Genomic DNA, 15191 nt, shown 5'->3' on the forward strand with positions numbered 1-15191 from the left:
TCTCTGGCTTGAAGGCCCACAGTGAAATAGGGTCCCTCCCGGCTTTGTGGGAACGGTTTGGTGGGAAACATTTCCCGTGTAGAGATCTCCACTCCCTGGATTAGAACCTTAGCCTGTGTTTGCTCATTACACAAGGATTGTGGATCCGCTTCTGCCAGAGGCATTCAAAACATGCCAGGCTGGTGTTGCATAAAAAAAAAGCTTGCACATTCAGCAAGTATAAGCTGGTAAGCAGAGCCAGAGTCACTCACTTTCAAGAGGGGAGCTGTCGTTCTGCTGCCTCGGGTTGAGTGCCAGCAATGGACATTGAGAAGGTCAACTCCATGGACTTCGGAGAATTTGTGGATGTGTTTGGGAATGTCATTGAGAGATGTCCCCTGATTGCAGCTGCTGTTTGGTCCCAGCGCCCATTCTCCAACTTGGAAGATTTAGAGAAGCACTTTTTTGCCTTTATTGATGCCCTTCCACAGTCAGGTAAGGCTTCAGCACTGGACGCTGAGAATCTCTACAAAGGGATTTCAAATATGCTTATCAAAATATTTTTAGATATTTCAGCCGAGTTGCTTATCGTTGATATATTGATTAGCAATTTCTATCGTCAGGTTTAATTTCCTCAGACTTAGTAAATGGGAGTCAGACACTTGCAAGGTGTTAGGCCAAAAGTAGAGTTAAAGACATATGTTGGTCTCAGCTCCGGTCTTGATCTCAGGGTCATGAGTTCAAGCCCCTTGTTGGGCTCCACACTGGGCAAGGAGCTACTTAAAAAAAAAAAAAAATCCCCCCCAAAAAAAAGAGAGACATATGTTGGCTCAGGTAAAGTAGCTGTTAAATGTTAAAGCTATGAGGTCAAGAGGAAAGAAGAACAGGCACTTGTCTCCTCAGGCCTCACAGTCGCTCGGAGGCCAAAGGTCAGGCTGAAGGCCCACCCTCTCTTAGCCAAGTGTGTTCACTTTGGGAATGTCCTGTATGCAAGACAGGAGACAGCCCAGTATCAGAATATCTCAGGAGCCCAGGGGAAAGAGCAAACGGCTGACATTTTTACCAGAAAGGGCCAGTTTGGACTGGACTGCTGAGGAAAGTAAACTCATTCAGATCAGAAACTCCCTGGGGGAGTGAAGGGGAAAAGACAAAAATCTGAAGGAATTCCTCTGGAGAAAGGGAAAGAAATTGTTGATTTCCTCTGGGTAGAGAGAGAAAAGGAGACACTTCTGGGTGTGGGGTGAGGAGAGGTAGAGGTGGAGGTTTAGGCTAACCCCAATGACTCAGAATGACACAGGGCCTCACAAGGATTCAGAGGCCGAGGCTTAGAGTCAGGGCTGCTTCCGGGGCTGTCCGGCTATCTTCAGAAAAGCCTGAAGGGAAGCAAGGGACAAGGGCTGCCTTCACAGAGGGGCCTTCCACAGAGATCTGGTGTGTGTGTGGAGGAGTGGGGAGAGAATAGCCACTCCTGAGGCCAGCAAACGGACTCTTGCCTATCCGTCCAGAGTTAGACATTCGGGATGGTTTCCAATTGTTAGGTGAAGGTCTCCCAAGGAAGGAACACATTTTAATTTATTTTAGGCACATCTAGCAAGAGGGGAGGACAGTGTTATAAACTCTAACTGTCAGTAATGTCGGAACTATGTTGGTAGTCGCCCACTTCTCAGGGCCTTTCTCAGCTCCGCCACTGGGCTCAGGCATCAGTGGGGCTGACGGACACCAGAGCCTCATACCTGATGACTCACAGGAATGGTTAGCCCCAGCCTGATGAGCGAAGGGGCTCCCCTTGTCAGCCCACAGCCTGCAGAGCGAGCCGGAAAGAGCAAGAAGCCACCAGAACCCATGTTCAAAATGTCTGACAGGAAAATGCAGGTCAAATGAAAACCTTCTAGGCCAGAGGGAAAGAATTTTTAAAGGGTGTGAATGCCTTATGAATGGCATTTTTTTAATATCAAGTTAAAAATAAAAAGGAGAGGGGCGCCTGGGTGGCTCAGTTGGTTGAGCGACTGCCTTCGGCTCGGGTCATGATCCTGGAGTCCCTGGATCGAGTTCCGCATCGGGCTCCCTGCTCGGCGAGGAGCCTGCTTCTCCCTCTAACCCTCTCCCCTCTCATGTACTCTCTCTCTCTCTCTCATTCTTGCTCTCTCAAATAAATAAATAAATCTTTAAAATAAATAAATAAATAATTAATTAAAAATTAAAAAAATAATAATAAAAAGGAGAAAAATCCCAATATCTGTCTTAATACCCGAGGGGTGGTGGGCTGGGGAGGGAAGGTATCACATGGATAATTTAAATCTAGTATTCACTGGTTTATCCAGTTATTCAACATTTATTTAGGGTTTACTGTGCCAGGAACTTAGATAATAAAATTAAAACTTCCCTATTTCTGTCTTCTTTCCCACCAACAGTGACCCCGATTGGTTTGAGCAGAGGTTCTAGTTAAGGTTAGTTAAGGTCTAGTTAAGGTTAAATACAATCACAGTCCTGAGCAAAGTGGGATTTGAGTTGGCATTCACTCCCTCCCTCCTGAAGCTTGTATTTGATCCCTCTCCTAACTCAATGGGAACTTGGCATTCTGGCCAGCGTCAGAATCCTACATCACTCAGTGAACAGGATACCAGGACTTAAAGATTTAAATGCATGAAATGATTCAGAAGATGAAATCATAAAATGATTTTAGAAGATGATGGTTCCTGGTATTACCCCTTCCCCACACATTTTCCCTGGAGTGACTTTAGTGGCAGGTCAGTGGGACAAAATGACCAGAGGCAGTTGGAGGGTTGTTTGCTTCTGCACTAGACACTGTTCTGTGGAGAGACCTCCCTGTGGGTGGAGCCTGCTTCTCAGCCCTAAGCCGGTGTCCACACTCTCTTAGGCAGCTGGGACCAGAGCTTCAACGCTGTATGGGGGGGGTTACACTGTATCTAATCATCTCGATGATGATTATGAGGACGACGATGACGATGATGTTGTTAGATAGACAACTAATAATAACAATAGCCAAAATGCATTTGACCCTTACTATTGGTGTGTTTCAGGCACTTTTCTCAGCATTTTGCATTTGTCCACTCATTTAATCTTTATAATAATCTTATAAAGCAAGTATTATTATTATACCCATTTTACAGATGAAAAACTGAGGCACAAAGAGATTAAATAACTTGATCAAGAACACACAACTAGAAAGTGGCAGAACTGGAATTCAAAACCCTGATAGTCAACCCAACAGCTTTTGAAGCATTTTTAGAGAATCAGAAGAACAGTCTAGAAACAGTTTCTAGGGGTTTCATCTATTCATTCAGGAATTTATTCAGTTAACGTTAATGCTTGATGTCCCAGATCCTATGTTTGGCTGTTTAAATAAACAAATAAAATGGGATTTACTGACTAGTCTAGCTTTAATCTTTGCATGGTTGGAACAAACTGGGTGTAAGAGAGTCTTTGAATCCTAAAACTAAAAGACACTTTAAAGAAAAGTTCGGGATATGGTGATCTACCTGGTTAAGGCTTTGTTTTATACATGATCTCTCTACCATTAGCAGAAACCAAAATCTTTTTTCTAGAGTAAACCAAGGTTGGCAATCTATTTAAGTTGCACTGTGATGATTACTGGTCAGTAGGTGGCAGTCCAGGATTAATATTCAGCTCTAGCATTAATTGGCAAAGTGCCTTTTGGAGCCGATCAGTTCCTGATTTCCAGGCAAGGGGCACGCATGGCAAAAGCAAAGGGAAGATGGTTGAAACACCCACCCATACCCACAGCCCCCATCCCCCCACCACAGTCAATAACAAACCAGTTCAGTATTGATCTGTGTTAAAAAAAAACAACAAAAAACCCTCTCATAAAAGAGGGTTAATCGTGTTATTTCCTTGTGACATTTCAAAATGGCAATGGTTCCATAATTTATTACTTAATACTTATTTCAGAACATAGTTGTTGAATGAATTAAAAAAGATACTAATAATTTCCTGAAATGCAGACTATAAGGTATTCAGAAGAGACTATTAAAACGTGTGCAATCGGGCGCCTGGGTGGCTCAGTCGTTAAGCGTCTGCCTTCGGCTCGGGTCATGATCTCAGGGTCCTGGGATCGAGTCCCGCCTCGGGCTCCCTGCTCAGCGGGAAGCCTGCTTCTCCCTCTCCCACTCCCCCTGCTTGTGTTCCCTCTCTCGCTGTCTCTCTGTGTCAAATAAATAAGTAAAATCTTCAAAGAAATGTGTGCAATCAAAAAAAATATATAGCACTCCTTCCTAAGAGTGATGTGTTGGTCAGGTGCCCACTGTGACCCAGGAATTGTCCCAGGCATTGGGGATAGAACAGTGAACAAGACAAGTGTCTACCTTCAATGAGGTACATTCTAGTAGAGACAGGATTAACATAAATAAGTGAGGTAATTTCACATTCTAGAAACTATTAGAAGAAAATATGTAATAAAAGATACCTTTCTTAGGAAGTGACATTTGAGCTTAAAACCAAAAAACTGAGAAGGAAGCAGTCTAAGATCTAGGAGAAGGCCATCTAAGAAAAGGAACCTGAGACTTTTGGCATTTTGGGAGCACAGAAAGCCCATGGTACGTGGAGAATAGTGAAGAGTAGAGAGATGTAAGGAAAGAGAGGTCAGGTAGAAGGACTGCGGAGGTGGTAAAAGTGAGGGGTGATGCTCATTTAGACAAGGTTGGAGCAGGAGAGATGGAGAGATGTGATTGGAGTCTCAGAATACATTTTAAATTTAGACTGGCAGTTTTTAAATTAAATTAAATTTTATTGTATTGTATTATGTTATGTTAGTCACCATACTAGACTGACAGATTTTTTTAAAGATATATTTAATTATTTTTGAGAGGGAAAGTTGGGGTGAGAGGGGCAGAGGGAGAGGGAGTCTCAAGCAGACTCCCTGCTGAGTGAGGAACCTGACAAGGGGCTGGATCTCAGGACCCTGAGACCAGGACCTGAGCTGAAACCAAGAGTCGGTGGAGACTCAACCGACTGTACCACCCAGCTACCCCTCAATGGGTTTTTTTTTTGATGGATTTGGGGGGAAGGCAGGTCAAAAACAAAGAGAAATTAAGGATAACTTCTAAATTTTTAATCTGAGTAACTGAATGGGTAGTAGTGCTGTTTTCGACAATGAGGAAAACTTTACAATTGAGAGGACAAGGTGGAAAATGAGAGCTTGTTGAGTCTGAAGTGCCTAATAATCATCCAAATGAAAATATTGAGTGTCCGTATGGACTGTAACAAAGGAACTCATTGGAAAGCTGTAGGCTAGATTGGATCTGGGTGTTATAAAAAAAACTGATGGCATTCCTGGGGCGGGCTCCCTGTTCATCAGGGAGCCTGCTTCTCCCTCTCTTCTGCCCCTGCCCACCACATCGTTCTCTCCCCCCTTGAAATAAATAAATAAAATTTTTTAAAAACAGACAAACAAAACCCAAAACCGATGGCATTTAAAGACCTGGGACCCAATGAGAACATCTGGGCATCAGGGTAAATACAGAAGGGAAGACATGTAAGTACTGAGTCCTGGGGTACTTTGGTGTTAGTGATCTGGCAAAGCAAGAGCCATCGAAGAAAGGAGGCAAGTGATGGTAACCTTTTAAGGAGTGCGGAACAACCATGTGACGTTCTCCCAAGAGGCTGAGGAAGAAGAAGACAGAGCACTGGTCACTGGGCTTGGGCAAGATGTCCATCATCTGTGACCCTGATGAGTGCACATTGGTTGGTTGGTGGGGCTGAAAGCTTAATAGAATGAATGGAGGAATAGGAGGTGAGAAAGGGGGGAACACTGAGTAGACAACTCCTTTGAGGAGTTTGCTGTAAGGAGGAGCAGAGATAGAGGGAGAAACTAGAGGACAATAGGGAATCAAAGGTGGGTTTTAAATTTCTTGATGGGATGAGCGATTCTAAGGCATGTTTGTGTGTTGATGAGGATAAAGCAGAGCAGGGGGTGGGGAAGAGAAATGGATGTTTGAAATTGTAGTCTTGAGATGAAAAGAGGGGCTGGCTTCAGGAACACAACAGAAGAGACAGATGATCCATTGTACCAGGAGGGAGAACACACTAGTTCCTACTGATGTCGGGACCCTGGTGGCCTGCAGTGGGGTTCTAAGCCAATTGCCTGCTCTGTTCTCCTATTGAAATAGAGAGAGTCAGCTCTGTGCCAGGTACTCTCCTAGATGCAAAGATGCATGACTTGTGGTCATAGCAAATAATACATGTCTACACCTACATCTCTACATGTGACATGCCAGTGACACAGGCAGTAGGATTTTAGGAAAGACTGAAGAACAGGCAGCATTCAAATGGTCCTGCGAACCACAAGACACTACACTGAGCTGGGTCAGTGCCTCCCCCGCCCGGGAGTACTCATGGGCTCAGTGTTGTGGGACAATAAAGGGGGAGTCTGGTTGGACGGGATCAGGTTCTCTTTTTTTCTGAGCTACCATCCTCTAATGGACTCCCTGTACCTTTCTCTTTTTATCTGCAGCTGTGTGTGTGTGTGTGTGTGTGTGTGTTTTCTTCTCTTTGCTCTGCCCTTTTCTGGGTCTCCCTTCTCTCCTCTTCCCCCTCTCCTCCCCGCAAACAGTGTAAAACACAGGCTCAATTCTAGGCAAATATTAACCCCAGGCGGCATTTTCAAGAGGGAAGACGAACCCAGGGAAGTGGGAAGTGAGGTGCAAAAGCAAAAAGGAAAAAGGCAGGTCTGGTGTGCATGGGAGCAGCCCCGCTGCACCTCCATCTCTCTCTGCTCTGCTCTCAGCTAGGCTAGTCCGCTGGGGAAGGACCCCCAAAACGGCACCACCCACCAATAGCTAACTACTTCCCCCAAGCTCAAGTTGGGCTTCTAGAGAATAAGAAGTAAGGGGGGGAAAGGAAACTAAGAGAGGGGGAGTGGGTGAGAAGACTGGGTCTCAGCTAGCGCCCCCCCCCCCCACCGTCTACAGGCTGCTTTGAAAACCTGAATATGCAAAGAGGGGGAGCCAGGGAGAGCCCTCCGGGTCTGGACCTGTAGAGCGGCCCAGGACTCTGTTTCCCTATTCCCCAGCCGGCATTTGCGGGGCCCAGGGCCGGGTGGGTGCGGAGTAGATTCTGCATGACAGCTGCCCGCTGGGCACAGCCAACCTCCAGGACCAGGGGTTGGGGCGGGGAGTGCAGGTAACACCTTCATTTTCACCCCACCTGGACTGGGCTGGAGGCAGGAAACAGAAAAGAACCACCTCACATTTGCAGTGCCCCGGGGCCCGGGCCCATAAGAGGAGGTCTAAAATAGTGGTGTTGTAGAGATGGAAGGATTGGTGACGCGAGTTTCATTTAAATAAGCGTCCCTTAACCTTGTAGGGACAGCCAGTGCCCCCAAATCGCCTGGCATTTGAGCTACTAGGTAAGTGACCTTGGGCAGGTCACCTAAGCCCATTGAGCTTTCACCGAATGCTCTCTTCAATGCAGATGTTCCCCACCCCACCCCCCAGTTATCCCGACCTGGCAACTGTCTGAGTTAGATGGTGCCATCCCAATCATTCTTTAATTAGGCAGAAACTGTAAGGATTGAGTACCGGGAGGTTTATGCCATAACTAGAGTGAGTTTTAAATGACCTCCTTTTCCAACTCATGACTAATCCCAGTGCCACGGTCAGATACTCCCAGCTGCACCACAGTCCAGTTACAGTGTTTACTACAACTAATAATAATGGCTGTTTATTGGATGTTTGCTAGCATTAGGCACTGTGTTTTAGGAAAATGAATGGTCTCTAATCTTCACAGCTACTCAGCAAGTTAGGTGTCATTACCCTCATTGTACAGATTACGGCTGTCTGCTCACCATATCTGAAATCTTGCCCAGCCTTGAGGATTCGAATTCTCTCTTCAGAGAGCTAAGCAAAATGGTTGGCCGGGGCTCAGGAAAACTCCCTGGATTCGGATTGAAAATCTCAGGTATCACACCACGGGTTTCCAATTTTAGGCCTAGGAGATTATGAGAAACTATCTTCCAAGAAAACTCCAAGGTAGTCTCTGCAGTGTCTTTGGGACCTACAGTTGGAGGAGGGGAAACAGCCTCAGACAGGGTGGGTGGTGAGTGGGTGTTATTTTCCTAAAAGGAGAAGTCACTTTCATTCAAAGGGCTGTGGAATTCCGGCTGGAAATGGGCTTCTTTGCAGTTAATCATCTGTAAGGCTCTTTGGATGCTTGATTCCAGAAGCCCCAAACTCACACTTAGGATCACAAAATCCTGGACATTTATTTGCCAAGCCCCATGGATGTTATCCCTCTGGACCCTCCCCGCCCTTCTCCTTTGGAACAGAACGAAACCCATTCTGTGGCTTTTGCAGGAAGTTTTCAGGCCCTTGTGTCCGGCCCTCTTCGACATCAAAGCCCCCTTGAGAGCAAAGGACTTTGAAAAGATACGAAATGCTCGGTCTCCTTATCGCGTCCCTGCTCCCTCCCGAGCAAGTCGTAAATTCCGAGCCCCACTGGCCTCTCCCCTCCGCTCTTCTTGCCCCAAGGTCTCAAAGGACAAACTTGTCACTTCCCGCCCCGCCTCTGGGTCCAGGCGGAGGCCCCTGAAGTTGGGACGGAGGGGCGTCCGAAGGTTCGGGACGTGTTTGAGGGGCGGTTGCAGTGGGCACCCCTGCACCTCCAGGACACCCCTTGTTGCCCCTTTGTCACCTCCTGAAGACCCTGCTTCGCTCGCGAGGCCCTCTTCGGGCGGGGCAGGAGGCCGGGCTCGGCCCGCAGGCAGCCCGGTGCGCCCTCCCCGCGGCGCGGTAACGTGCCCCCGCCGCGTGTCTGTGCTTCCCTGCAGGCCAAGAGGGCATCCTGCGCTGCCACCCGGACCTGGCGGGCCGCGAGCTGCAGCGGGGCACGCTCACCGCCGACTCGCAGCGCGAGCAGAGAAGCGCGGGCCTGACGAGCCTGGGCGCGGACGAGCGGCGCCGGCTGGCGGAGCTCAACGCGCAGTACCGCGCGCGCTTCGGCTTCCCCTTCGTGCTCGCCGCGCGTCTGAGCGACCCGGCGGCGGTGCGGCGGGAGCTGGCGCGCCGGCTGCCCCGTCCGCCCGCGCAGGAGTTGCGCACCGCCCTGGGCGAGGTGAAGAAGATCGGCCACCTGCGTCTCGCCGAGCTCCTGGGCGCCCACCCAGCCACGCCGTAGCGGCCGCGCGAGCCCGCGACCCGGGGCGCCCGCCGGGACGCGTAGGGACGCGAGGCTGGCGCAGGCCCGGAACGGCGTCCACACGCGCCCAAAGGGAGGGGACAACTGAAGCCATCGCACGAATAATGAGCCCTTTTGTCCTCCCCCCCCCCACGCGCACGCTTTGCCAAAATAGCTATATAGGTTCGTGCTTTGCCCCCCATTTATCCAGCTCACTGCCTCAATTCTCCACTCCCTTTGCAGCGCGTTGACGCCACCCGCCTTTGTGGATTCCAAAGCGCTTATCCAGCCCTTGTTGGCGCCGCATCCTCTCCTGCGAAGCCCGAGCTGCGAAGCAAAACGGGCGGAAAAGGAATCTTTTTATTCCACAGTGGTTTGTCTGTTTTTTCTTCTCCCACCTCATTTGCTGTACCCGACATTAACATGTGAGCAGAAGTAGGTTTCTCACGGCGCCTACGGGGGCCGGAGTGAGAAAAGCAAAGTACTGATTTGGGTCTTCCGCGCCGGGGAAGCCGAGGGTGGGGGTCGGTGGGCGGATGGGAGCCTCGCGATGGGCCAGCGTTGGGAAGGCGCCCCGTAGGGGCAGGCGGAGTGGCTGCCACAGTCACTCTTGAGAGAGGGGTGGGAGTGGGGGTGTCTCCAAGGTGGATGGGCCTAAAAGTCAGGGGCGGGCGGCCTCCCCGACTCTCCCAGAGGTCGGCCCTTGAGAGTTGGCTTGACAGAACCTCAGGCTGCCCCGGGAGACCCATCGGTCATTAAAAAGTTAATAATAAAATAAAAAATAATTTAATAATACCCATTGAGTAGTGCTGGATATTCTGGCCTCCGAGGTGAAGATGAGAACCACCTCCCATAGCGCTGACAAAGCAGGTAATGGAGGAAAGTGGTGCCCATTGCAATCTTTCTGGTGGGAGGAGGCCGGTTCTGAGGAGCTTATCAACCCTGGGGCTCCCGAGCTGTCTGCACTGAGGGCCCCAATGTCCACTCCTGCAGAAGGGGGTCATCACACACACACTCTCTCTCACCCCCACACACTGGAAGGTCTATCCGACCCCAAAGAACACGACTTAAGCTTCTGTTGGCAGAGGAGAAACAAGCCACACCCGTCCTCCTAGATGCAGACAGGGTAAGAAGTGAAGGCAGAGTTTGGCCCTTTTGAAGACTGAACCTCCTTTAGGGACCACCCAGGTCTGGGGTAGCAGCAGCAACCGCACCAAGAAAACCTTTTCACAAAAAGCAGTGTGGCCTCAGCTTGGTTGGGGGGCTGAACCCCACAGAAAGAAGCCGCTCTGACCACACCAGGCATTTCAAACAAGGAACCTCCATCCCTTTCCCACCTTACAGGCGTTCTCTGCTCCGGGGAAGGGGGAAGGCCAGGAGCTGCCGTCGGGGCTAGGTGGGGTGCCAGGGGAGTGAGCCGTGGCTAGCAACATCCCTGTAGACTAAATGCCAGGGCCTCCTCTGCCTGGGCCCGTGCCAGATGCCTTCCCCGGAGGCAAGAGCACCAAGGGCACACTACCCAAAGGCAGCTTGATGACTCAGTTCCTGTGCTCTAGGACCCCAAGGCAACAGGGGACCCCTCAGGCCTGGGGCTAGCCTCCTGTTTCCCTTTAGACCGGGCAACTTGGGGGCCCAGGATACAAGTGCCACGGGATGGGTCTGAGGCTCACACTGATCCACTATATTCAAGCCACCCTGTCCAACCCTAGGACGAGTCCGGCGTTGTGGGCCCCCATTGCAGTGTCTGGACTGTCCGTGTAAATGTGCTCCACCTAAGAGAGCCAGGCTTCCCGGGCCTGGGGGGTGGGGGTGGGGGGACATTTCCAGCTGTAATTGTAGACTGAGTGTACACGAGATCTGGACCTCTCCAGCACGACCTGGGTGTCCTCAATCACAGTTACATATCAAAGCTTGTCCGAAATGGTTTCTTTCTGCAGGAGGAGATACGCTGCGGGAAGACCCTGGATCCGCCCCCTCAGAGGAGCTGGGAGGTGGGAGGGGATGCAGAGCCGGCTGAGCGGGGCTTCCCCCAAAGACTCCTGAGCACTTGTAGGCTTGCCGGCGGGCGCAGGACGCGGGACGTGGGCGCCGGGCTGGCAAGGGCCTTGGCAAAACCCGCTGGCAGCTCATGCTTTTTTCTCCAGTAGGAGCAAAGAGGCCGCGGCCGGGTCTTGGGCGAGCGGGTCACCTGTGGCTGCCAAGGTCTGGGAGAGCAGTTTTCTGTGGGCTCACACAGCAACACGCCCTGGGCTTCTGCTGGCCTTGGCCTGGCGGAGGCGTTTCTCGTTTCCGCGCCCCGGTGCGCAGGATGCGGGAGACAAACCCGGATGGCGGAGACTGCGGGCCACCGTCTGGGGCCTCCGCGTGCGCACCAGCCGAGGCGGCGCGGTGGCCCGAGCGCGCTTGGCGTCTGGGGTCCCAGTTGGTGCAGATTCTAGGGTGGATAATTTAAGACTTTACTTACTAATTCGTTAAAACACACACACACACACACACACACACACGCAATAGTAATGCTAAAAACAGTTGGAAGGCGAGGAGCTGATTTCAGTTTCCCTAACCCTTCAGACCTTCCAAGCACACTCCCTTTCCAGGTGCGGGGACTGCTTCGCCAATTTTCACTTCCCTCTTAAAATGTCCAACCCCAACCCGGCCTGTGCTCTAAGCGAAAAGACCTGAGAGCGCTCCTGCTCGGAATTCACGAGCCCAATCCGAGCTTGGCATGCACATGTGTAACCGACAAACCGAATGGGGGGCCTCCTTTTATTTGCCCAGAGAAGCCCTCTTTTTGGTCTATGTGTCCAAAAGATGTCCACGGACACTGTCATGGGAAGAAGGGAAGGTGGGGGGGGGGAAGCAACACAATTTCTTTGCATAAATTACTCATTTTATTTTATTTTTAAAGATTTTTTATTTATTTATCAGAGAGAGAGAATGGGAGACAGAGAGCATGAGACGGGGAGGATCAGAGGGAGAAGCAGACTCCCCGCTGAGCAGGGAGTCTGATGCGGGACTCGATCCCGGGACTCCAGGATCATGACCTGAGCCGAAGGCAGTCGCTTAACCAACTGAGCCACCCAGGCGCCCCTCTTTACTCATTTTAAATTTGACACACTTCCAGAGATCAGCCTTAGGATATCAGTTCCAATTCAAAAATAAAGAGCTCTTTTTAGAAAGTATTTACTGTTGGACAGGAGTAGATGAACACCTTCTTTGGTAATTGGAGAAAATTTTGGGATGGAATTTACGGAAAATTCGCCATTCAATAAACTAATAAACAGCAGTTAGCAGGTGTCTGAGAAAAGAGAGAAATAAGTAGGATGCGGGAAGTAGTCCGAAATGTTGCAACAGCAGAACCTGATTGTTCTGATACTATTTGGTGGGGGGAGGATGGGAGTGGGGAGTTTGGATTCCAGGAAACATCTACTTGGTTTTCTGTTTCCAGGGTGGCACCAGCAGCCTTAGTAATAATTAACATCCATACAGAGCCTTATGGGTTGCAAAGAATGTACCTATGTTCCTGTACCTATAGTTTTAGGGACTGGAACAGCTAGCTGTGTGACCTTGGGAAAGTCGCCCGACCTCTCTGAGCCTCGGGTTTCTCCTCTATAAAGTGGAAGTGCTACACAGACAGTAAGTCCCCTGTCTCCCCTCCAGGGAGAGTAGCTTCCTCCTGGGCCCAGTAATTCAAGGAGAGCTGAACCTTCCCTCAGCCTCATAAAGCCTACCATGTAGGGCTTCCTCGGAACATATTTTCATATGATAAGCAAAGGTCACTCTAGGCACAGACGTTGGTGAGTGAACAAATGGTAACTGAAAGTCTTCCACGTCAAGAGCAAGTGATAACGTTTAGCTGTTGCTGACCCAAGAGCCTGATTCTCCTCAGCATCAAGAGTTTTCCTCCTGGGTGAGACCCTAAGGCCCTCACTTGAGGGACTTTAAAGCATTCTCAGTGCTCATCCATCACACAGAACGAGAGTGGGTTATACAATACCTCCACACTGACCACAGACTCTAATTTCAGAAGAAAGAATTAAAGCAGCCCACCAGCACTTATTTTCATGACATTCACCCAATGAGTAAAACCAGATTTCTGTTCCCGAATATCACCCCCTCTCTTAAGGCTCTTTCTTTTCCTAAATCTTCGGGCTTTAAGAATATATTTTGGATATGGGGCGCCTGGGTGGCTCAGTTGGTTAAGCGACTGCCTTCGGCTCAGGTCATGATCCTGGAGTCCCGGGATCGAGTCCCTCACCGGGCTCCCTGCTCGGCGGGGAGTCTGCTTCTCCCTCTGACTCTCCCCCCTCTCATGTACACTCTCTCTCTCTCAAATAAATAAATAAAATCTTTAAAAAAGAGAAAAAGAATATATTTTGGATAGAAGAGCATAATAAAAACTGTAAATTCCTTGCCTTGGTTAAGAAAGCCTGGTGTTGGTCCCTCTAAGAGAGGAATAAGGCAGTGGATTTCCCCAAGCTCCTGCACCTTCTCTCCCCGAGTGGTAAAACTTTAGTCCACTAATGACCTCCCACAAATTCGGGAACTTTTCCTCAGGTAGAGAAGCCCAGACACTCAGTTTGCCGCGGAGGGTGGGGCGGGGGGACATTCTTGACTCCAATGGGGGCAGGGACACATCTGCTCCTGTGAGGGGAGCCTGGGCAGCTGTGGACAGCTGCGGCCCTCCCTGCTGTTCAGAATGAACATGTTGGGATCCACTGCGGCCTGATGGGGCTGAGCAGGGAATGGACTCTGGGGACGCCCCACAGAAAGGACACTGCCATCGATTTCCTTCGCAGAGATGTTAGCTGAGTGGGCCTTGGCAGGGCAGGGTGGGGGTGTTGCGGTCAAGCCACCCATTATTGAGCCTTTCTTTGTGCAGGGGAGTTGCTGATTGTGTGCAGTGGCTGAAGAACTCCCTAACCACCAAATTAAGTAGAGATCGAGTCATTTCTCCACAGCAATGTAGATTGCCAAGCTGACCAATTGTACCAAACCACATTCTCTTCTTTCTCAATCTTCCTTAATTATCCCGGGAATCCAGGTCAATGAAGGGTGAGGATTTCCTGCGCAGAGGAGGAGAGGGAGAACAGAAGCGTTGCACTATTTGGATAATTCCCTTGATCTGAACGGGATTCCGAAAGTAGACTTGCATGCTAAGGGACAGAGATGGCCCGCCCTACCTGGGTTACAAGGGTCACAGGTGCCCCAGTTTTCAGGAGCTACAAATATGGGGCAAAGGAGGGTCCCCCAAGCTGGAGCAAACACTGGGGACCTTTGAGCAGGGAGAGAGTCCTGTCAATGATCTGTGGATTCAAGGAGTGTCCCATCTGCCTAGGGAAGCAGCCCGCCCCTTCCTGTGCCTCACGCTCCCCTGCCCCACCCCCGCCCTGCGCCCCTGCCCTTGCCACCAGCCGGAATTCTGGAAGCCCTGACCCTCTCCAAGGAATGTTGAATGGCCTTTACAATGTTAGCAACAAAGGGACGTCCCTTTGATAACTGAGTTGTGGCTGCCCTATAGTCTTCCTGATGCTTTATTTACCTGGGTCTCTTTCTTCCCACCCACTCCTGCCCTTAAAAGCTTGCTTTAGCACTGGCTCCATGGGGTCACATTCAGCCTCAGCCCAACCCCAGCCCCAAGCTTGCCACCAGTGTGCTTCCTCCAGAGCAATTTGCTGAAGGCTTCTCTGGCGGGGCAGCTGCTTGGAGACCAGAGGTACTGGCTGGAAAGGAGCCTTGAGCAGAGAGGTTGGGGACGACCAGCCCAGGCAGTTCTCAGCTCAGGCCAAAAGGTTCTAAGAAAGCCGCCAAGCTCCTTGGGTCCTGGACTGAGAAAGCTCTCCCCTGGGGCTCTGATGCAGGTGGTACCTACGTCCTTCCAGGCCACACATCTGCACCCAAAGGCTGGCAGAGTCCCATCCAGAGCAGGCCTCCAGAGGATAGGCCCCTGACAAAGACCCACCAGAGGCTGAGCCATCACGACAAAAAGACACCCAGACTTCCTTCTCATCAGCCACCTTCCACTGCTCTCTGACAGCCCCTGCCACCCTACCTCTTGGGGACCC

The 15191-nt window shown here is 50.4% G+C and overlaps 1 protein-coding gene across 1 annotated transcript; it reads left to right on the forward strand.

The window, feature by feature from the left end:
- Nucleotides 1-299: 299 nt before the first annotated feature.
- On the forward strand, nucleotides 300-9710 carry URAD (ureidoimidazoline (2-oxo-4-hydroxy-4-carboxy-5-) decarboxylase). The gene is made up of 2 exons (XM_045868527.3): nucleotides 300-474; nucleotides 8783-9710. Exons 1-2 carry the CDS (start codon nucleotides 300-302, stop codon nucleotides 9127-9129), a joined length of 522 nt encoding a protein of 173 aa, XP_045724483.1. The 3' UTR covers nucleotides 9130-9710.
- The last annotated feature ends 5481 nt before the right edge of the window (nucleotides 9711-15191 follow it).

Source organism: Mirounga angustirostris, unplaced genomic scaffold (assembly GCF_029215605.1).
Source record: "Mirounga angustirostris isolate CCGP_5_RB_7025 unplaced genomic scaffold, mMirAng1.0.hap1 SCAF_3, whole genome shotgun sequence".
Taxonomy (NCBI): Eukaryota; Metazoa; Chordata; class Mammalia; order Carnivora; family Phocidae; genus Mirounga; species Mirounga angustirostris.